Source organism: Ascaphus truei, unplaced genomic scaffold, assembly GCF_040206685.1.
Source record: "Ascaphus truei isolate aAscTru1 unplaced genomic scaffold, aAscTru1.hap1 HAP1_SCAFFOLD_2212, whole genome shotgun sequence".
NCBI classification, from domain to species: Eukaryota; Metazoa; Chordata; class Amphibia; order Anura; family Ascaphidae; genus Ascaphus; species Ascaphus truei.
This window is the reverse complement of record NW_027455127.1, coordinates 8680-34607: the sequence shown is the minus strand read 5'-3', so window position 1 is coordinate 34607 and position 25928 is coordinate 8680. Positions and strand designations below refer to the sequence as shown.

General features: G+C 50.2%; 1 protein-coding gene across 1 annotated transcript in view; it reads right to left on the bottom strand.

The window, feature by feature from the left end:
- LOC142477621 (intraflagellar transport protein 172 homolog) overlaps positions 1 to 23632 on the bottom strand; it is a gene marked incomplete at its 5' end in the record, with an annotated part of 28562 nt that extends 4930 nt beyond the window's left edge. Inside the window, 4 exons of the mRNA XM_075582319.1 lie at positions 6342 to 6395; positions 16073 to 16234; positions 20907 to 21002; positions 23509 to 23632. Coding sequence (XP_075438434.1) covers positions 6342 to 6395; positions 16073 to 16234; positions 20907 to 21002; positions 23509 to 23632 — 436 coding nt within the window. The remainder of the gene's footprint in view (positions 1 to 6341; positions 6396 to 16072; positions 16235 to 20906; positions 21003 to 23508) is intronic.
- Between the last annotated feature and the right edge of the window lie 2296 nt (positions 23633 to 25928).

Here is a 25928-nt window from a genome sequence, read left to right as displayed (position 1 = left end):
CAGCAGACGTCTGGACGTATGAGCCTTACGGGAGTCTCATTCTCCTGTATAAGAAGAGGAGCTAGCAGCCGGCTGGAGGTATAAGCCATACGGGAGTCTCATTCTCCTGTATAAAAGGAGCCAGCAGACGTCTGGACGTATGAGCCATACGGGAGTCTCATTCTCCTGTATAAGAGGAGCCAGCAGACGTCTGGACGTATGAGCCATACGGGAGTCTCATTCTCCTGTCTGAGAAGTGGAGCCAGCAGACGGCTGGACGAATGAGCCATACGGGAGTCTCATTCTCCTGTATAAGAGGAGCCAGCAGACTTCTGGACGTATGAGCCATACGGGAGTCTAATTCTCCTGTACACTGGCGACACACTTTATTCGAGCTTGGCTAGTCCCACGAATTCGGGTATACCCGGTTGTATTGAGGTTTGTGACTGTTTTCTGCCCGAGTGCATTGGGTTATTTTCCAAGCAGGGATTGAAGCATTTTATTCCCGCTGGCTGCAATACTGCACAGTATATATATATATACTGCATTACAATTCATGAATTTATGCCATCTGGTAGACACGCGAAGCATTGCAGCCTATTAAATCCTAATCATTATCATTTAACAGATCAGCCGCCCGTCAGCCAGGCATGAACCCAGGCTGGGAAGGCAAACGCAACGGGGCTTGTTAGAGGTGAGGAGCGGCGCATTCCAGGTATCTGCCAGGTACATACCGGGTATTTGCTCGAATAAAGTGTGTCGGTGCAGTATAAGAGGAGCCAGCAGACTTCTGGACGTATGAGCCATACGGGAGTCTCATTCTCCTGTATAAGAGGAGCCAGCAGACTTCTGGACGTATGAGCCATACGGGAGTCTCATTCTCCTGTATAAGAGGAGCCAGCAGACTTCTGGACGTATGAGCCATACGGGAGTCTCATTCTCCTGTATAAGAAGAGCCAGCAGAAGTCTGGACGTATGAGCCATACGGGAGTCTCATTCTCCTGTATAAGAAGAGGAGCCAGCAGACGGCTGGACGTATGAGCCATATGGGAGTCGCATTCTCCTGTATAAGAAGAGCCAGCAGACGGCTGGACGTATGAGCCATACGGGAGTCTCATTCTCCTGTATAAGAGGAGCCAGCAGACGTCTGTAGGTATGAGCCATACGGGAGTCTCATTCTCCTGTATAAGAGGAGCCAGCAGACTTCTGGACGTATGAGCCATACGGGAGTCTCATTCTCCTGTATAAGAAGAGCCAGCAGAAGTCTGGACGTATGAGCCATACGGGAGTCTCATTCTCCTGTATAAGAAGAGGAGCCAGCAGACGGCTGGACGTATGAGCCATATGGGAGTCGCATTCTCCTGTATAAGAAGAGCCAGCAGACGGCTGGACGTATGAGCCATACGGGAGTCTCATTCTCCTGTATAAGAGGAGCCAGCAGACGTCTGGAGGTATAAGCCATACGGGAGTCTCATTCTCCTGTATAAGAGGAGCCAGCAGACGGCTGGAGGTATGAGCCATACGGGAGTCTCATTCTCCTGTATAAGAGGAGCCAGCAGACGTCTGGACGTATGAGCCATACGGGAGTCTCATTCTCCTGTATAAGAGGAGCCAGCAGACGTCTGGACGTATGAGCCATACGGGAGTCTCATTCTCCTGTATAAGAAGTGGAGCCAGCAGACGGCTGGACGTATGAGCCATACGGGAGTCTCATTCTCCTGTATAAGAAGTGGAGCCAGCAGACGGCTGGAGGTATAAGCCATACGGGAGTCTCATTCTCCTGTATAAGAGGAGCCAGCAGACGTCTGGACGTATGAGCCATACGGGAGTCTCATGCTCCTGTATAAGAAGTGGAGCCAGCAGACGGCTGGAGGTACAAGCCATACGGGAGTCTCATTCTCCTGTATAAGAAGAGGAGCCAGCAGACGTCTGGACGTATGAGCCATACGGGAGTCTCATTCTCCTGTATAAGAAGTGGAGCCAGCAGACATCTGGAGGTGTGAGCCATACGGGAGTCTCATTCTCCTGTATAAGAAGAGGAGCCAGCAGACGGCTGGAGGTATAAGCCATACGGGAGTCTCATTCTCCTGTATAAGAGGAGCCAGCAGACGTCTGGACGTATGAGCCATACGGGAGTCTCATTCTCCTGTATAAGAGGAGCCAGCAGACGTCTGGACGTATGAGCCATACGGGAGTCTCATTCTCCTGTATAAGAAGAGGAGCCAGCAGATGTCTGGACATATGAGCCATACGGGAGTCTCATTCTCCTGTATAAGAAGAGGAGCTAGCAGCCGGCTGGAGGTATAAGCCATACGGGAGTCTTATTCTCCTGTATAAGAGGAGCCAGCAGATGTCTGGACGTATGAGCCATACGGGAGTCTCATTCTCCTGTATAAGAGGAGCCAGCAGACGTCTGGACGTACAGTATGAGCCATACGGGAGTCTCATTCTCCTGTATAAGAGGAGCCAGCAGACGGCTGGACGTATGAGCCATACGGGAGTCTCATTCTCCTGTATAAGAAGTGGAGCCAGCAGACGGCTGGACGTATGAGCCATACGGGAGTCTCATTCTCCTGTATAAGAGGAGCCAGCAGACGGCTGGATGTATGAGCCATACGGGAGTCTCATTCTCCTGTATAAGAGGAGCCAGCAGACGTCTGGACGTATGAGCCATACGGGAGTCTCATTCTCCTGTATAAGAGGAGCCAGCAGACGTCTGGACGTATGAGCCATACGGGAGTCTCATTCTCCTGTATAAGAAGTGGAGCCAGCAGACGGCTGGACGTATGAGCCATACGGGAGTCTCATTCTCCTGTATAAGAAGTGGAGCCAGCAGACGGCTGGAGGTATAAGCCATACGGGAGTCTCATTCTCCTGTATAAGTGGAGCCAGCAGACGGCTGGAGGTACAAGCCATACGGGAGTCTCATTCTCCTGTATAAGAAGAGGAGCCAGCAGACGTCTGGACGTACGAGCCATACGGGAGTCTCATTCTCCTGTATAAGAAGTGGAGCCAGCAGACGTCTGGAGGTGTGAGCCATACGGGAGTCTCATTCTCCTGTATAAGAAGAGGAGCCAGCAGACGGCTGGAGGTATAAGCCATACAGGAGTCTCATTCTCCTGTATAAGTGGAGCCAGCAGACGGCTGGAGGTATAAGCCATACGGGAGTCTCATTCTCCTGTATAAGAGGAGCCAGCAGACGTCTGGACGTATGAGCCATACGGGAGTCTCATTCTCCTGTATAAGAGGAGCCAGCAGACGTCTGGACGTATGAGCCATACGGGAGTCTCATTCTCCCGTATAAGAAGAGGAGCCAGCAGACGTCTGGACGTATGAGCCATACGGGAGTCTCATTCTCCTGTATAAGAGGAGCCAGCAGACGTCTGGACGTATGAGCCATACGGGAGTCTCATTCTCCTGTATAAGAAGAGGAGCCAGCAGACGTCTGGACGTATGAGCCATACGGGAGTCTCATTCTCCTGTATAAGAAGTGGAGCCAGCAGACGTCTGGACGTATGAGCCATACGGTAGTCTCATTCTCCTGTATAAGAAGAGGAGCCAGCAGAAGTCTGGACGTATGAGCCATACGGGAGTCTCATTCTCCTGTATAAGAGGAGCCAGCAGACGTCCGGACGTATGAGCCATACGGGAGTCTCATTCTCCTGTATAAGTGGAGCCAGCAGACGGCTGGACGTATGAGCCATACGGGAGTCTCATTCTCCTGTATAAGAGGAGCCAGCAGACGTCTGGACGTATGAGCCTTACGGGAGTCTCATTCTCCTGTATAAGAAGAGGAGCTAGCAGCCGGCTGGAGGTATAAGCCATACGGGAGTCTCATTCTCCTGTATAAAAGGAGCCAGCAGACGTCTGGACGTATGAGCCATACGGGAGTCTCATTCTCCTGTATAAGAGGAGCCAGCAGACGTCTGGACGTATGAGCCATACGGGAGTCTCATTCTCCTGTCTGAGAAGTGGAGCCAGCAGACGGCTGGACGAATGAGCCATACGGGAGTCTCATTCTCCTGTATAAGAGGAGCCAGCAGACTTCTGGACGTATGAGCCATACGGGAGTCTAATTCTCCTGTATAAGAGGAGCCAGCAGACTTCTGGACGTATGAGCCATACGGGAGTCTCATTCTCCTGTATAAGAGGAGCCAGCAGACTTCTGGACGTATGAGCCATACGGGAGTCTCATTCTCCTGTATAAGAGGAGCCAGCAGACTTCTGGACGTATGAGCCATACGGGAGTCTCATTCTCCTGTATAAGAAGAGCCAGCAGAAGTCTGGACGTATGAGCCATACGGGAGTCTCATTCTCCTGTATAAGAACAGGAGCCAGCAGACGGCTGGACGTATGAGCCATATGGGAGTCGCATTCTCCTGTATAAGAAGAGCCAGCAGACGGCTGGACGTATGAGCCATACGGGAGTCTCATTCTCCTGTATAAGAGGAGCCAGCAGACGTCTGGAGGTATGAGCCATACGGGAGTCTCATTCTCCTGTATAAGAGGAGCCAGCAGACTTCTGGACGTATGAGCCATACGGGAGTCTCATTCTCCTGTATAAGAAGAGCCAGCAGAAGTCTGGACGTATGAGCCATACGGGAGTCTCATTCTCCTGTATAAGAAGAGGAGCCAGCAGACGGCTGGACGTATGAGCCATATGGGAGTCGCATTCTCCTGTATAAGAAGAGCCAGCAGACGGCTGGACGTATGAGCCATACGGGAGTCTCATTCTCCTGTATAAGAGGAGCCAGCAGACGTCTGGAGGTATAAGCCATACGGGAGTCTCATTCTCCTGTATAAGAGGAGCCAGCAGACGGCTGGAGGTATGAGCCATACGGGAGTCTCATTCTCCTGTATAAGAGGAGCCAGCAGACGTCTGGACGTATGAGCCATACGGGAGTCTCATTCTCCTGTATAAGAGGAGCCAGCAGACGTCTGGACGTATGAGCCATACGGGAGTCTCATTCTCCTGTATAAGAAGTGGAGCCAGCAGACGGCTGGACGTATGAGCCATACGGGAGTCTCATTCTCCTGTATAAGAAGTGGAGCCAGCAGACGGCTGGAGGTATAAGCCATACGGGAGTCTCATTCTCCTGTATAAGAGGAGCCAGCAGACGTCTGGACGTATGAGCCATACGGGAGTCTCATTCTCCTGTATAAGAAGTGGAGCCAGCAGACGGCTGGAGGTACAAGCCATACGGGAGTCTCATTCTCCTGTATAAGAAGAGGAGCCAGCAGACGTCTGGACGTATGAGCCATACGGGAGTCTCATTCTCCTGTATAAGAAGTGGAGCCAGCAGACATCTGGAGGTGTGAGCCATACGGGAGTCTCATTCTCCTGTATAAGAAGTGGAGCCAGCAGACGGCTGGAGGTATAAGCCATACGGGAGTCTCATTCTCCTGTATAAGTGGAACCAGCAGACGGCTGGAGGTATAAGCCATACGGGAGTCTCATTCTCCTGTATAAGAGGAGCCAGCAGACGTCTGGACGTATGAGCCATACGGGAGTCTCATTCTCCTGTATAAGAGGAGCCAGCAGCCGTCTGGACGTATGAGCCATACGGGAGTCTCATTCTCCTGTATAAGAAGAGGAGCCAGCAGATGTCTGGACATATGAGCCATACGGGAGTCTCATTCTCCTGTATAAGAAGAGGAGCTAGCAGCCGGCTGGAGGTATAAGCCATACGGGAGTCTTATTCTCCTGTATAAGAGGAGCCAGCAGATGTCTGGACGTATGAGCCATACGGGAGTCTCATTCTCCTGTATAAGAGGAGCCAGCAGACGTCTGGACGTATGAGCCATACGGGAGTCTCATTCTCCTGTATAAGTGGAGCCAGCAGACGGCTGGAGGTATAAGCCATACGGGAGTCTCATTCTCCTGTATAAGAGGAGCCAGCAGACGTCTGGACGTATGAGCCATACGGGAGTCTCATTCTCCTGTATAAGAGGAGCCAGCAGACGTCTGGACGTATGAGCCATACGGGAGTCTCATTCTCCTGTATAAGAAGAGCCAGCAGACGTCTGGACGTATGAGCCATACGGGAGTCTCATTCTCCTGTATAAGAAGAGGAGCCACCCCCTTGTGCCCAGGAAGACCCCACACAGAGGCCTGAAAGAGAACCCCCCCACCCCCTCGTGCCCAGGAAGACCCCACACAGAGGCCTGAAAGGGAACCCCCCCACCCCCTCGTGCCCAGGAAGACCCCATACAGAGGCCTGAAAGGGAACCCCCCCACCCCCTCGTGCCCAGGAAGACCACACACAGAGGCCTGAAAGAGAACCCCCCCACCCGCTCATGCCCAGGAAGACCCCACAAAGAGGCCTGATAGAGAACCCCCTCACCCGCTCATGCCCACTTACATTGTCATTTTCAAAGAAGAACTTCTCGTTCCCACCAGATCCCTGCCAGGCCACCTGCAGGAAGCGAGGAAGGACAGACAGGAACTCAGATTAACGCATACTGCGACGCCAGGCTCAGAAAAGGCAGTATCACATCCCACCATTTCCCTGTACAGTATCACATCCCACCATTTCCATGTACAGTATCACATCCCACCCTTTCCATGTACACTATCACATCCCACCCTTTCCATGTACACTATCACATCCCACCCTTTCCATGTACAGTATCATATCCCACCCTTTCCATGTACAGTATCCCATCCCACCCTTTCCATGTACTGTATCCCATCCCACCCATTCCATGTACACTATCACATCCCACCCTTTCCACGTACAGTATCACATCCCACCCTTTCCATGTACACTATTACATCCCACCATTTCCATGTACAGTATTACATCCCACCCTTTCCATGTACACTATCACATCCCACCCTTTCCATGTACACTATCACATCCCACCCTTTCCATGTACACTATCACATCCCACCCTTTCCATGTACACTATCACATCCCACCCTTTCCATGTACTGTATCCCATCCCACCCATTCCATGTACACTATCACATCTCACCCTTTCCATGTACACTATCCCATCCCACCCTTTCCATGTACACTATTACATCCCACCATTTCCATGTACAGTATTACATCCCACCCTTTCCATGTACACTATCACATCCCACCCTTTCCATGTACACTATCACATCCCACCCTTTCCATGTACACTATCACATCCCACCCTTTCCATGTACACTATCACATCCCACCCTTTCCATGTACAATATCACATCCCACCCTTTCCATGTACACTATCCCATCCCACCCTTTCCACGTACAGTATCCCATCCCACCCTTTCCATGTACAGTATCACATCCCACCCTTTCCATGTACAGTATCACATCTCACCCTTTCCATGTACAGTATCCTATCCCACCCTTTCCATGTACAGTATCACATCCCACCCTTTCCATGTACAGTAACACATCCCACCCTTTCCATGTACAGTATCCCATCCCACCCTTTCCATGTACAGTATCCCATCCCACCCTTTCCATGTACAGTATCACATCTCACCCTTTCCATGTACAGTATCCTATCCCACCCTTTCCATGTACAGTATCACATCCCACCCTTTCCATGTACAGTATCCCATCCCACCCTTTCCATGTACAGTATCACATCTCACCCTTTCCATGTACAGTATCCTATCCCACCCTTTCCATGTACAGTATCACATCCCACCCTTTCCATGTACAGTATCCCATCCCACCCTTTCCATGTACAGTATCCCATCCCACCCTTTCCATGTACACTATCACATCCCACCCTTTCCATGTACAGTATTACATCCCACCATTTCCACGTACACTATCACATCCCACCCTTTCCATGTACACTATCACATCCCACCATTTCCACGTACACTATCACATCCCACCATTTCCACGTACACTATCACATCCCACCCTTTCCATGTACACTATCACATCCCACCCTTTCCATGTACAGTATCACATCTCACCCTTTCCATGTACAGTATCCTATCCCACCCTTTCCATGTACAGTATCACATCCCACCCTTTCCATGTACAGTATCCCATCCCACCCTTTCCATGTACAGTATCCTATCCCACCCTTTCCATGTACAGTATCACATCCCACCCTTTCCATGTACAGTATCACATCTCACCCTTTCCATGTACAGTATCCTATCCCACCCTTTCCATGTACAGTATCACATCCCACCCTTTCCATGTACAGTATCCCATCCCACCCTTTCCATGTACAGTATCCCATCCCACCCTTTCCATGTACACTATCACATCCCACCCTTTCCATGTACAGTATTACATCCCACCATTTCCACGTACACTATCACATCCCACCATTTCCATGTACACTATCACATCCCACCATTTCCACGTACACTATCACATCCCACCATTTCCACGTACACTATCACATCCCACCCTTTCCATGTACACTATCACATCCCACCATTTCCACGTACACTATCACATCCCACCCTTTCCATGTACACTATCACATCCCACCCTTTCCATGTACACTATCACATCCCACCATTTCCACGTACACTATCACATCCCACCATTTCCATGTACAGTATTACATCCCACCCTTTCCATGTACACTATTACATCCCACCCTTTCCACGTACACTATCACATCCCACCATTTCCACGTACACTATCACATCCCACCCTTTCCATGTACAATATCACATCCCACCCTTTCCATGTACAGTATCACATCCCACCCTTTCCATGTACAGTATCACATCCCACCCTTTCCATGTACAGTATCACATCCCACCCTTTCCATGTACAGTATCACATCCCACCCTTTCCATGTACAGTATCACATGCCACCCTTTCCATGTACAGTATCACATCTCACCCTTTCCATGTACAGAATCACATGCCACCCTTTCCATGTACAGTATCACATCCCACCCTTTCCATGTACAATATCACATCCCACCCTTTCCATGTACAGTATCCCATCCCACCCTTTCCATGTACAATATCACATCCCACCCTTTCCATGTACAGTATCCCATCCCACCCTTTCCATGTACAGTATCACATCCCACCCTTTCCATGTACAATATCACATCCCACCCTTTCCATGTACAGTATCCCATCCCACCCTTTCCATGTACAGTATCCCATCCCACCCTTTCCATGTACAGTATCACATCCCACCCTTTCCATGTACAATATCACATCCCACCCTTTCCATGTACACTATCACATCCCACCCTTTCCCTGTACAGTATCACACCCCACCCTTTCCATGTACCCTATCACATCCCACCCTTTCCATGTACAGTATCACATCCCACACTTTCCATGTACAGTATCACATCCCACCCTTTCCATGTACAGTATCCCATCCCACCCTTTCCATGTACAGTATCCCATCCCACCCTTTCCATGTACAGTATCACATCCCACCCTTTCCATGTACAGTATCCCATCCCACCCTTTCCATGTACAGTATCACACCCCACACTTTCCATGTACAGTATCACATCCCACCCTTTCCATGTACAGTATCACATCCCACCCTTTCCATGTACAGTATCACATCCCACACTTTCCATGTACAGTATCACATCCCACACTTTCCATGTACACTATCACATCCCACCCTTTCCATGTACACTATCACATCCCACCATTTCCACGTACACTATCACATCCCACCCTTTCCATGTACACTATCACATCCCACCCTTTCCATGTACACTATCACATCCCACCCTTTCCATGTACACTATCACATCCCACCCTTTCCATGTACACTATCACATCCCACCCTTTCCATGTACACTATCACATCCCACCATTTCCACGTACACTATCACATCCCACCCTTTCCATGTACACTATTACATCCCACCCTTTCCACGTACACTATCACATCCCACCATTTCCACGTACACTATCACATCCCACCCTTTCCACGTACAATATCACATCCCACCCTTTCCATGTACACTATCACATCCCACCCTTTCCATGTACAGTATCACATCCCACCCTTTCCATGTACAGTATCACATCCCACCCTTTCCATGTACAGTATTACATGCCACCCTTTCCATGTACAGTATCACATCCCACCCTTTCCATGTACAATATCACATCCCACCCTTTCCATGTACAGTATCCCATCCCACCCTTTCCATGTACAGTATCACATCCCACCCTTTCCATGTACAATATCACATCCCACCCTTTCCATGTACAGTATCCCATCCCACCCTTTCCATGTACAGTATCCCATCCCACCCTTTCCATGTACAGTATCACATCCCACCCTTTCCATGTACAATATCACATCCCACCCTTTCCATGTACACTATCACATCCCACCCTTTCCCTGTACAGTATCACACCCCACCCTTTCCATGTACCCTATCACATCCCACCCTTTCCATGTACAGTATCACATCCCACACTTTCCATGTACAGTATCACATCCCACCCTTTCCATGTACAGTATCCCATCCCACCCTTTCCATGTACAGTATCCCATCCCACCCTTTCCATGTACAGTATCACATCCCACCCTTTCCATGTACAGTATCCCATCCCACCCTTTCCATGTACAGTATCACACCCCACCCTTTCCATGTACAGTATCACATCCCACCCTTTCCATGTACAGTATCCCATCCCACCCTTTCCATGTACAGTATCACATCCCACCCTTTCCATGTACAGTATCACATCCCACACTTTCCATGTACAGTATCCCATCCCACCCTCTCCATGTACAGTATCACATCCCACCCTTTCCATGTACAGTATAACATCCCACACTTTCCATGTACACTATCCCATCCCACCCTTTCCATGTACACTATCACATCTCACCCTTTCCATGTACACTATCCCATCCCACCCTTTCCATGTACACTATCACATCCCACCCTTTCCATGTACACTATCACATCCCACCCTTTCCATGTACACTATCACATCCCACCCTTTCCATGTACACTATCACATCCCACCCTTTCCATGTAGAGTATCACATCCCACACTTTCCATGTACAGTATCACATCCCACCCTTTCCATGTACAGTATCACATCCCACCCTTTCCATGTACAGTATCCCATCCCACCCTTTCCATGTACAGTATCACATCCCACCCTTTCCATGTACAATATCACATCCCACCCTTTCCATGTACAGTATCACATCCCACCCTTTCCATGTACAGTATCCCATCCCACCCTTTCCATGTACACTATCACATCCCACCCTTTCCATGTACAGTATCACATCCCACCCTTTCCATGTACACTATCCCATCCCACCCTTTCCATGTACAGTATCACACCCCACCCTTTCCATGTACAGTATCACATCCCACCCTTTCCATGTACAGTATCCCATCCCACCCTTTCCATGTACAGTATCACATCCCACCCTTTCCATGTACAGTATCACATCCCACCCTTTCCATGTACAGTATCACATCCCACCCTTTCCATGTACAGTATCCCATCTCACCCTTTCCATGTACAGTATCACACCCCACCCTTTCCATGTACAGTATCACATCCCACCCTTTCCATGTACAGTATCCCATCCCACCCTTTCCATGTACAGTATCACATCCCACCCTTTCCATGTACAGTATCACATCCCACACTTTCCATGTACAGTATCCCATCCCACCCTCTCCATGTACAGTATCACATCCCACCCTTTCCATGTACAGTATAACATCCCACACTTTCCATGTACACTATCCCATCCCACCCTTTCCATGTACACTATCCCATCCCACCCTTTCCATGTACACTATCACATCCCACCCTTTCCATGTACACTATCACATCCCACCCTTTCCATGTACACTATCACATCCCACCCTTTCCATGTACACTATCACATCCCACCCTTTCCATGTACACTATCACATCCCACCCTTTCCATGTACACTATTACATCCCACCCTTTCCATGTACACTATCACATCCCACCCTTTCCACGTACAGTATCACATCCCACCCTTTCCATGTACAGTATCCCATCCCACCCTTTCCATGTACACTATTACATCCCACCATTTCCATGTACACTATCACATCCCACCCATTCCATGTACACTATCACATCCCACCCTTTCCATGTACACTATCACATCTCACCCTTTCCATGTACACTATCACATCCCACCCTTTCCATGTACACTATCACATCCCACCCTTTCCATGTACACTATCACATCCCACCCTTTCCATGTACAGTATCACATCCCACCCTTTCCATGTACAGTATCACATCCCACACTTTCTATGTACACTATCACATCCCACCCTTTCCATGTACACTATCACATCCCACCCTTTCCATGTACAATATCACATCCCACCCTTTCCATGTACAGTATCCCATCCCACCCTTTCCATGTACACTATCACATGCCACCCTTTCCATGTACACTATCCCATCCCAACCTTTCCATGTACACTATATCATCTCACCGTTTCCATGTACACTATCCCATCCCACCCTTTCCATGTACACTATATCATCTCACCCTTTCCATGTACACTATCCCATCCCACCCTTTCCATGTACACTATATCATCTCACCCTTTCCATGTACACTATCCCATCCCACCCTTTCCATGTACACTATCACATCCCACCCTTTCCATGTACACTATCACATCTCACCCTTTCCATGTACACTATCACATCCCACCCTTTCCATGTACACTATCACATCCCACCCTTTCCATGTACACTATCACATCTCACCCTTTCCATGTACACTATCATATCCCACCCTTTCCATGTACACTATCACATCCCACCCTTTCCACGTACAGTATCACATCCCACCCTTTCCATGTACAGTATCCCATCCCACCCTTTCCATGTACACTATCACATCCCACCCTTTCCATGTACTGTATCCCATCCCACCCATTCCATGTACACTATCACATCTCACCCTTTCCATGTACACTATCCCATCCCACCCTTTCCATGTACACTATATCATCTCACCCTTTCCATGTACACTATCCCATCCCACCCTTTCCATGTACACTATCACATCCCACCCTTTCCATGTACACTATCACATCTCACCCTTTCCATGTACACTATCTCATCCCACCCTTTCCATGTACACTATATCATCTCACCCTTTCCATGTACACTATCCCATCCCACCCTTTCCATGTACACTATCACATCCCACCCTTTCCATGTACACTATCACATCTCACCCTTTCCATGTACACTATCACATCCCACCCTTTCCATGTACACTATCACATCCCACCCTTTCCACGTACAGTATCACACCCCACCCTTTCCATGTACAGTATCCCATCCCACCCTTTCCATGTACACTATCACATCCCACCCTTTCCATGTACTGTATCCCATCCCACCCATTCCATGTACACTATCACATCTCACCCTTTCCATGTACACTATCCCATCCCACCCTTTCCATGTACACTATATCATCTCACCCTTTCCATGTACACTATCCCATCCCACCCTTTCCATGTACAGTATCACATCACACCCTTTCCATGTACACTATCAATTCTCACCCTTTCCATGTACAGTATCCCATCCCACCCTTTCCATGTACACTATCACATCCCACCCTTTCCATGTACACTATTACATCCCACCCTTTCCATGTACAGTATCCCATCCCACCCTTTCCATGTACAGTATCCCATCCCACCCTTTCCCTGTACCCTATCACATCCCACCCTTTCCATGTACAGTATCACATCCCACCCTTTCCACGTACAGTATCACATCCCACCCTTTCCATGTACAGTAACCCATCCCACCCTTTCCATGTACAGTATCCCATCCTTTCCCTGTACACTATCACATCTCACCCTTTCCATGTACACTATCACATCCCACCCTTTCCATGTACAGTATCACATCCCACACTTTCCATGTACAGTATCACATCCCACCCTTTCCATGTACACTATCACATCTCACCCTTTCCATGTACAGTATCCCATCCCACCCTTTCCATGTACACTATCACATCCCACCCTTTCCATGTACACTATCCCATCCCACCCTTTCCACGTACAGTATCCCATCCCACCCTTTCCATGTACAGTATCACATCCCACCCTTTCCATGTACAGTATCCCATCCCACCCTTTCCATGTACACTATCACATCCCACCCTTTCCATGTACACTATCACATCCCACCCGTTCCATGTACACTATCACATCCCACCCTTTCCACGTACAGTATCACATCCCACCCTTTCCATATACACTATCACATCCCACCCTTTCCATGTACTGTATCCCATCCCACCCATTCCATGTACACTATCACATCCCACCCTTTCCATGTACACTATCACATCCCACCCTTTCCATGTACAGTATCCCATCCCACCCTTTCCATGTACAGAATCACATCCCACCCTTTCCATGTACACTATCACATCCCACCCTTTCCATGTACACTATCACATCCCACCCTTTCCATGTACACTATCACATCCCACCCTTTCCATGAACACTATCACATCCCACCCTTTCCATGTACAGTATCACATCCCACCCTTTCCATGTACAGTATCCCATCCCACCCTTTCCATGTACAGTATCCTATCCCACCCTTTCCATGTACACTATCACATCCCACCCTTTCCATGTACACTATCACATCCCACCCTTTCCATGTACACTATCACATCTCACCCTTTCCATGTACAGTATCACATCCCACCCTTTCCATGTACAGTATCACATCCCACCCTTTCCATGTACAGTATCACATCCCACCCTTTCCATGTACACTATCACACCCCACCCTTTCCATGTACACAATCCCACCCCACCCTTTCCATGTACACTATCACATCCCACCCTTTTCATGTACACTATCACATCCCACCCTTTCCATGTACACTATCACATCTCACCCTTTCCATGTACAGTATCCCATCCCACCCTTTCCATGTACAGTAACACATCCCACCCTTTCCATGTACACTATCACATGCCACCCTTTCCATGTACAGTATCCCATCCCACCCTTTCCATGTACACTATCACATCCCACCCTTTCCATGTACACTATCACATCTCACCCTTTCCATGTACAGTATCACATCCCACCCTTTCCATGTACAGTATCCCATCCCACCCTTTCCATGTACACTATCCCATCTCACCCTTTCCATGTACACTATCCCATCCCACCCTTTCCATGTACTGTACAGTATCACATCCCACCCTTTCCATGTACACTATCACACCCCACCCTTTCCATGTACACTATCACACCCCACCCTTTCCATGTACACAATCCCATCCCACCCTTTCCATGTACAGTACCCCATCCCACCCTTTCCATATACAGTATTACATCCCACCATTTCCATGTACACTATCACACCCCACCCTTTCCCTGTACCCTATCACATCCCACCCTTTCCATGTACAGTATCACATCCCACCATTTCCATGTACAGTATCCCATCCCACCCTTTCCATGTACACTATCACATCCCACCCTTTCCCTGTACCCTATCACATCCCACCCTTTCCATGTACAGTATCACATCTCACCCTTTCCATGTACAGTATCACATCCCACCCTTTCCATGTACACTATCACATCCCACCCTTTCCATGTACAGTATCACATCCCACCCTTTCCATGTACAGTATCCCATCCCACCCTTTCCATGTACAGTATCACATCCCAAGCTTTCCATGTACAGTATCACATCCCACCCTTTCCATGTACACTATCACATCCCACCCTTTCCATGTACAGTATCACATCCCACCCTTTCCATGTACAGTATCCCATCCCACCCTTTCCATGTACAGTATCACATCCCAAGCTTTCCATGTACACTATCACATCCCACCCTTTCCATGTACACTATCACATACGCCTCACAAACACAACTCTCCAATAAGTTTCTCCCAGCGCATACACACACACACACACACACACACACACACACGCACACACGCCACTCTCAAAAGGTGCGGTATACAGTACAATCACACAAATTCACATACACACCATTCTGCCTGCATTGCAATGTGACACACATACAACCCATATGTATTAGTTACACAAAAACACGCGTGTGAAGTGTACCTCACTGAGTCTGTTGGTCCCCAGGTCTCCCAGCAGTAAGGTGTCGGACGTGTGAGCCACGAGGTACCTCTCCTTGCCCAGGATCTTCACTTCATCCAGCTCATAACCGTAACGAGACTTCAGAACCAACCGGGTCCCGGAGGACAAGATCTTCACAATGACCTACAGGGACACACCCATACACCGGGTAACAGCGCCGCCACGTACCCACACACCGGGTAACAGCGCCGCCACGTACCCATACACCGGGTAACAGCGCCGCCACATACACACCCATACACCGGGTAACAGCGCCGCCACGTACACACCCACACACCGGGTAACAGCGCCGCCACGTACATACCCATACACCGTGTAACAGCGCCGCCACGTACAGACCCATACACCGGGTAACAGCGCCGCCACGTACAGACCCATACACCGGGTAACAGCGCCGCCACGTACATAACCATACACCGTGTAACAGCGCCGCCACGTATATACCCATACACAGGGTAACAGCGCCGCCATGTACGTACCCATACACAGGGTAACAGCGCCGCCACGTACACACCCATATACCGTGTAACAGCGCCGCCACGTATATACCCATACACCGGGTAACAGCGCCGCCACGTACATACCCATACACCGAGTAACAGCACCGCCACGTACATACCCATACACGGGTAACAGCGCCGCCACGTACATACCCATACACGGGTAACAGCGCCGCCACGTACATACCCATACACCGGGTAACAGCGCCGCCACGTATATACCCATACACAGGGTAACAGCGCCGCCACGTACATACCCATACACCGAGTAACAGCGCCGCCACGTACATACCCATACACGGGTAACAGCGCCGCCACGTACATACCCATACACCGGGTAAAAGCGCCGCCACGTACATACCCATACACCGGGTAACAGCGCCACCACGTACACACCCATACACCGGGTAACAGCGCCGCCACGTACATACCCATACACCGGGTAACAGCGCCGCCACGTACATACCCATACACCGAGTAACAGCGCCGCCACGTACATACCCATACACCGGGTAACAGCGCCGCCACGTACGTACCCATACACCGGGTAACAGCGCCGCCACGTACACACCCACACACCGGGTAACAGCGCCGCCACGTACATACCCATACACCGTGTAACAGCGCCGCCACGTACAGACCCATACACCGGGTAACAGCGCCGCCACGTACACACCCATACACCGGGTAACAGCGCCGCCACGTACATAACCATACACCGTGTAACAGCGCCGCCACGTACATACCCATACACCGTGTAACAGCGCCACCACGTACACACCCATACACCGGGTAACAGCGCCGCCACGTACCCATACACCGGGTAACAGCGCCGCCACGTACAGACCCATACACCGGGTAACAGCGCCGCCACGTACACACCCATACACCGGGTAACAGCGCCGCCACGTACATAACCATACACCGTGTAACAGCGCCGCCACGCACTGACCCATACACCGGGTAACAGCGCCGCCACGTATATACCCATACACAGGGTAACAGCGCCGCCACGTACACACCCATATACCGTGTAACAGCGCCGCCACGTATATACCCATACACCGGGTAACAGCGCCACCACGTACATACCCATACACCGAGTAACAGCACCGCCACGTACATACCCATACACGGGTAACAGCGCCGCCACGTACATACCCATACACGGGTAACAGCGCCGCCACGTACATACCCATACACCGGGTAAAAGTGCCGCCACGTACATACCCATACACCGGGTAACAGCGCCACCACGTACACACCCATACACCGGGTAACAGCGCCGCCACGTACGTACCCATACACCGGGTAACAGCGCCGCCACGTACACACCCACACACCGGGTAACAGCGCCGCCACGTACATACCCATACACCGTGTAACAGCGCCGCCACGTACAGACCCATACACCGGGTAACAGCGCCGCCACGTACACACCCATACACCGGGTAACAGCGCCGCCACGTACATACCCATACACCGTGTAACAGCGCCGCCACGTACAGACCCATACACCGGGTAACAACGCCGCCACGTACACACCCATACACCGGGTAACAGCGCCGCCACGTACATACCCATACACCGTGTAACAGCGCCGCCACGTACAGACCCATACACCGGGTAACAGCGCCGCCACGTACACACCCATACACCGGGTAACAGCGCCGCCACGTACATACCGATACACCGTGTAACAGCGCCGCCACGTACAGACCCATACACCGGGTAACAACGCCGCCACGTACACACCCATACACCGGGTAACAGCGCCGCCACGTACATACCCATACACCGGGTAACAGCGCCGCCACGTACAGACCCATACACCGGGTAACAGCGCCACCAGGTACATACCCACACACCGGGTAACAGCGCCGCCACGTACATACCCATACACCGGGTAACAGCGCCACCACGTACATACCCACACACCGGGTAACAGCGCCGCCACGTACAGACCCATACACCGGGTAACAGCGCCGCCACGTACACACCCATACACCGGGTAACAGCGCCGTCACGTACACACCCATACACCGGGTAACAGCGCCGCCACGTATATACCCATACACCGGGTAACAGCGCCGCCACGTACATACCCATACACCGGGTAACAGCGCCACCACGTACACACCCATACACCGGGTAACAGCGCCGCCACGTACATAACCATACACCGGGTAACAGCGCCGCCACGTACATACCCATACACCGGGTAACAGCGCCGCCACGTACATACCCATACACCGGGTAACAGCGCCGCCACGTACATACCCATACACCGGGTAACAGCGCCGCCACGTACAGACCCATACACCAGGTAACAGCGCCGCCACGTACAAACCCATACACCAGGTAACAGCGCCGCCACGTACATACCCATACACCGGGTAACAGCGCCGCCACGTACATACCCATACACAGGGTAACAGCGCCGCCACGTACACACCCATATACCGTGTAACAGCGCCGCCACGTATATACCCATACACAGGGTAACAGCGCCGCCACGTACATACCCATACACGGGTAACAGCGCCGCCACGTACACACCCATATACCGTGTAACAGCGCCGCCACGTACGTACCCATACACCGGGTAACAGCGCCGCCACGTACGTACCCATACACCGGGTAACAGCGCCGCCACGTACAGACCCATACACCGGGTAACAGCGCCGCCACGTACAGACCCATACACCGGGTAACAGCGCCGCCACGTATATACCCATACACCGGGTAACAGCGCCGCCACGTACATACCCATACACCGAGTAACAGCACCGCCACGTACATACCCATACACGGGTAACAGCGCCGCCACGTACATAACCATATACCGGGTAACAGCGCCGCCACGTACATACCCATACACCGAGTAACAGCGCCGCCACGTACATACCCATACACAGGGTAACAGCGCCGCCACGTACATACCCATACACCGGGTAACAGCGCCGCCACGTACATACCCATACACCGAGTAACAGCGCCGCCACGTACACACCCACACACCGGGTAAAAGCGCCGCCACGTACATACCCATACACCGGGTAAAAGCGCCGCCACGTACATACCCATACACCGGGTAACAGCGCCACCACGTACATACCCATACACCGGGTAACAGCGCCGCCACGTACCCATACACCGGGTAACAGCGCCGCCACGTACCCATACACCGGGTAAAAGCGCCGCCACGTACGTACCCATACACAGGGTAACAGCGCCGCCACGTACATACCCATACACAGGGTAACAGCGCCACCACGTACATACCCATACACAGGGTAACAGCGCCACCACGTACATACCCATACACAGGGTAACAGCGCCGCCACGTACATACCCATACACAGGGTAACAGCGCCACCACGTACATACCCATACACCGGGTAACAGCGCCGCCACGTACAGACCCATACACCGGGTAACAGCGCCGCCACGTACAGACCCATACACCGGGTAACAGCGCCACCAGGTACATACCCATACACCGGGTAACAGCGCCGCCACGTACAGACCCATACACCGGGTAACAGCGCCGCCACGTACAGACCCATACACCAGGTAACAGCGCCGCCACGTACATACCCATACACCGGGTAACAGCGCCGCCACGTACAGACCCAGGGCGTGGAATGAGTGGCGGGCGTGGAATGAGTGGCGGGCGTGGAATGAGTGGCGGGCGTGGAATGAGTGGCGGGCGTGGAATGAGTGGCGGGCGTGGATTGAGTGGCGGGCGTGGAATGAGTGGCGGGCGTGGAATGAGTGGCGGGCGTGGATTGAGTGGCGGGCGTGGAATGAGTGGCGGGCGTGGAATGAGTGGCGGGCGTGGAATGAGTGGCGGGCGTGGAATGAGTGGCGGGCGTGGAATGAGTGGCGGGCGTGGAATGAGTGGCGGGCGTGGAATGAGTGGCGGGCGTGGAATGAGTGGCGGGCGTGGAATGAGTGGCGGGCGTGGAATGAGTGGCGGGCGTGGAATGAGTGGCGGGCGTGGATTGAGTGGCGGGCGTGGAATGAGTGGCGGGCGTGGAATGAGTGGCGGGCGTGGAATGAGTGGCGGGCGTGGATTGAGTGGCGGGCGTGGAATGAGTGGCGGGCGTGGAATGAGTGGCGGGCGTGGAATGAGTGGCGGGCGTGGAATGAGTGGCGGGCGTGGAATGAGTGGCGGGCGTGGAATGAGTGGCGGGCGTGGAATGAGTGGCGGGCGTGGAATGAGTGGCGGGCGTGGAATGAGTGGCGGGTGTGGAATGAGTGGCGGGCGTGGAATGAGAGGCGGGCCTTACCTGGCTGGGGCCCACATACGTCATCTCAAATTTATTCTTATATATTGTCCTTCGCAAACAGCAATCAAACTGCTCAACTCCTCCACACAGTGTGCCCTGCAGGGAGAATACCCATATACAGCACGGTAAGTATATATACAGTGTGCCCTGCAGGGAGAATATACATATACAGCATGGTAAGTATATATACAGTGTGCCCTGCAGGGAGAATACCCGTATACAGCACGGTAAGTATATATACAGTGTGCCCTGCAGGGAGAATATACGTATACAGCACGGTAAGTATATATACAGTGTGCCCTGCAGGGAGAATACCCATATACAGCACGGTAAGTATATATACAGTGTGCCCTGCAGGGAGAATATACGTATACAGCACGGTAAGTATATATACAGTGTGCCCTGCAGGGAGAATATACGTATACAGCACGGTAAGTATATATACAGTGTGCCCTGCAGGGAGAATATACGTATACAGCACGGTAAGTATATATACAGTGTGCCCTGCAGGGAGAATATACGTATACAGCACGGTAAGTATATATACAGTGTGCCCTGCAGGGAGAATATACGTATACAGCACGGTAAGTATATATACAGTGTGCCCTGCAGGGAGAATATACGTATACAGCACGGTAAGTATATATACAGTGTGCCCTGCAGGGAGAATACCCATATACAGCACGGTAAGTATATATACAGTGTGCCCTGCAGGGAGAATACCCACATACAGCACGGTAAGTATATATACAGTGTGCCCTGCAGGGAGAATATACGTATACAGCACGGTAAGTATATATACAGTGTGCCCTGCAGGGAGAATATACGTATACAGCACGGTAAGTATATATACAGTGTGCCCTGCAGGGAGAATACCCGTATACAGCACGGTAAGTATATATACAGGGTGCCCTGCAGGGCGAATATACGTATACAGCACGGTAAGTATATATACAGTGTGCCCTGCAGGGAGAATACCCATATACAGCACGGTAAGTATATATACAGGGTGCCCTGCAGGGAGAATACCCACATACAGCACGGTAAGTATATACACAGTGTGCCCTGCAGGGAGAATACCAGTATACAGCACGGTAAGTGTATATACAGTGTGCCCTGCAGGGAGAAAACCCATATACAGCACGGTAAGTATATATACAGTGTGCCCTGCAGGGAGAATACCCATATACAGCACGGTAAGTATATATACAGTGTGCCCTGCAGGGAGAATACCCATATACAGCACGGTAAGTATATATACAGTGTGCCCTGCAGGGAGAATACCCATATACAGCACGGTAAGTATATATACAGTGTGCCCTGCAGGGAGAATACCCATATACAGCACGGTAAGTATATACACAGTGTGCCCTGCAGGGAGAATACACATATACAGCACGGTAAGTATATATACAGTGTGCCCTGCAGGGAGAATACCCATATACAGCACGGTAAGTATATACAGTGTGCCCTGCAGGGAGAATACACATATACAGCACGGTAAGTATATATACAGTGTGTCCTGCAGGGAGAATACCCATATACAGCACGGTAAGTATATATACAGTGTGCCCTGCAGGGAGAATACCCATATACAGCACGGTAAGTATATATACAGTGTGCCCTGCAGGGAGAATACCCACATACAGCACGGTAAGTATATATACAGTGTGCCCTGCAGGGAGAATACCCATATACAGCACGGTAAGTATATATACAGTGTGCCCTGCAGGGAGAATACACATATACAGCACAAAGGGAAAGGGAGAGACAGAGAGAGAGACAGAGAGAGAGAGAGAGAGACAGAGAGAGAGAGGGACAGAGAGACAGAGAGAGAGAGACAGAGAGAGACAGAGAGAGAGACAAACAGAGAGAGACAGAGAGAGAGACAAACAGAGAGAGAGAGAGAGAGAGAGAGACAGAGAGAGAGAGAGAGAGAGAGAGACAGAGAGACAGAGAGACAGAGAGAGAGAGAGAGAGAGAGAGAGAGAGACAGAGAGACAGAGAGACAGAGAGACAGAGAGACAGAGAGACAGAGAGACAGAGAGAGAGAGAGAGAGAGAGAGAGAGAGAGAGAGACAGAGAGAGAGAGAGAGAGACACAGAGAGACAGAGAGAGAGAGAGAGAGAGAGAGAGACCGTATAAAAAGATACAGAACACACACAGGAGGAGGGAGCGGGTTGCAATCAGACAGAATAGACCGGTGATGAGGGGCTGTGGGGAGGTATTACAGAGAGGGCTCACCGCACACAGACACACACACACAGACACACACAGACACACACAGACACACACACACACAGACACACACAGACACACACAGACACACACAGACACACACAGACACACACACACAGACACACACAGACACACACACACACAGACACACACAGACACACACAGACACACACAGACACACACACACAGACACACACAGACAGAATAGACCGGTGATGAGGGGCTGTGGGGAGGTATTACAGAGAGGGCTCACCGCACACAGACACACACACACAGACACACACAGACACACACACACAGACACACACAGACAGAATAGACCGGTGATGAGGGGCTGTGGGGAGGTATTACAGAGAGGGCTCACCGCACACAGCCTGGAGCCGTCCCGTTTCCATGCCAGTGTGGTGATGGTGTACATGTTGGCAATTTCTTTGGGTTTGGCCTCCTCCCAGACGCCTCTCCGGGAGCTCCAGTTCAGCACCCGCAGCCTGAAGGACAGAGAGAGGATTCAATGTGACTCACAGCAGGGAGACGTCCCGGCCAATAACACCCCACAAACATGCAATGCCAGACCCCCTCAATCACACACTTTCCTTGTGAGGAAGGGCGTACTGTCAGACCCAACCGGATCAGAACCCACAATCTCTGCTACCCAGGGCAGCAGCTCTCGCAGGGCGAGTAACACCAGCTGCTGGATAGTGCCACTCTTGCAGCATACTTTTGAGCTCTACTGTCGCTTAGTACAACCCCAGTAGTGAATTCAGCAATACTGACATCACTAATCCCGAACGCGTGTCACAAACATGGTGCTTCTCCTGGGGCTACAGGGAGAGCATCAGTGAGTCTCCTATACAGCGTGATTATGGTGTTTAACCCTATGTTTCCTATCTCACGTGTCTAGCCCCTGTAATGTATCCCCGGAATAGTACTAACCGGCAGTTAGAACGCAGACAGGCGCGCGTCTCACTATAACAGCCACCCCCAACAACGAGGTCTTCTCCGTCCCCAAACACACACTACCACCTGTCACTAGGTATTGTTACGGAGACGCGCTGGGATTCACTGCCTGGTTCTCACATATGTACGGCCAATGCTTCTGCCGGCAGCGCCGAGGCAAAAAATATATTGTATACACATTACGTTAGTGAATGGATACTACCGGAGATGCAGTTTAGGGTTATTAGTGCTGGGAGGTTGTATTTGTAGAGAAGATAATTTAGTCTTTTGATTACTTTCTATTGGGGTTTAGATTATATTAGTAGACTCTGTATCACTTGGATTGGGGCATTGATACACTAATCCCAGCACAGTATTGGGGTTTAGATTATATTAGTAGAGTCTGTATCACTTGGATTGGGGCATTGATACACTAATCCCAGCACAGTATTGGGGTTTAGATTATATTAGTAGATTCTGTATCACTTGGATTGGGGCATTGATACACTAATCCCAGCACAGTATTGGGGTTTAGATTATATTAGTAGATTCTGTATCACTTGGATTGGGGCATTGATACACTAATCCCAGCACAGTATTGGGGTTTAGATTATATTAGTAGATTCTGTATCACTTGGATTGGGGCATTGAAACACTAATCCCAGCACAGTATTGGGGTTTAGATTATATTAGTAGAGTCTGTATCACTTGGATTGGGGCATTGATACACTAATCCCAGCACAGTATTGGGGTTTAGATTATATTAGTAGAGTCTGTATCACTTGGATTGGGGCATTGATACACTAATCCCAGCACAGTATTGGGGTTTAGATTATATTAGTAGATTCTGTATCACTTGGATTGGGGCATTGATACACTAATCCCAGCACAGTATTGGGGTTTAGATTATATTAGTAGATTCTGTATCACATGGATTGGGGCATTGATACACTAATCCCAGCACAGTATTGGGGTTTAGATTATATTAGTAGATTCTGTATCACTTGGATTGGGGCATTGATACACTAATCCCAGCACAGTATTGGGGTTTAGATTATATTAGTAGATTCTGTATCACTTGGATTGGGGCATTGATACACTAATCCCAGCACAGTATTGGGGTTTAGATTATATTAGTAGATTCTGTATCACTTGGATTGGGGCATTGATACACTAATCCCAGCACAGTATTGGGGTTTAGATTATATTAGTAGATTCTGTATCACTTGGATTGGGGCATTGATACACTAATCCCAGCACAGTATTGGGGTTTAGATTATATTAGTAGAGTCTGTATCACTTGGATTGGGGCATTGATACACTAATCCCAGCACAGTATTGGGGTTTAGATTATATTAGTAGATTCTGTATCACATGGATTGGGGCATTGATACACTAATCCCAGCACAGTATTGGGGTTTAGATTATATTAGTAGATTCTGTATCACTTGGATTGGGGCATTGATACACTAATCCCAGCACAGTATTGGGGTTTAGATTATATTAGTAGAGTCTGTATCACTTGGATTGGGGCATTGATACACTAATCCCAGCACAGTATTGGGGTTTAGATTATATTAGTAGAGTCTGTATCACTTGGATTGGGGCATTGATACACTAATCCCAGCACAGTATTGGGGTTTAGATTATATTAGTAGATTCTGTATCACTTGGATTGGGGCATTGATACACTAATCCCAGCACAGTATTGGGGTTTAGATTATATTAGTAGATTCTGTATCACTTGGATTGGGGCATTGATACACTAATCCCAGCACAGTATTGGGGTTTAGATTATATTAGTAGATTCTGTATCACTTGGATTGGGGCATTGATACACTAATCCCA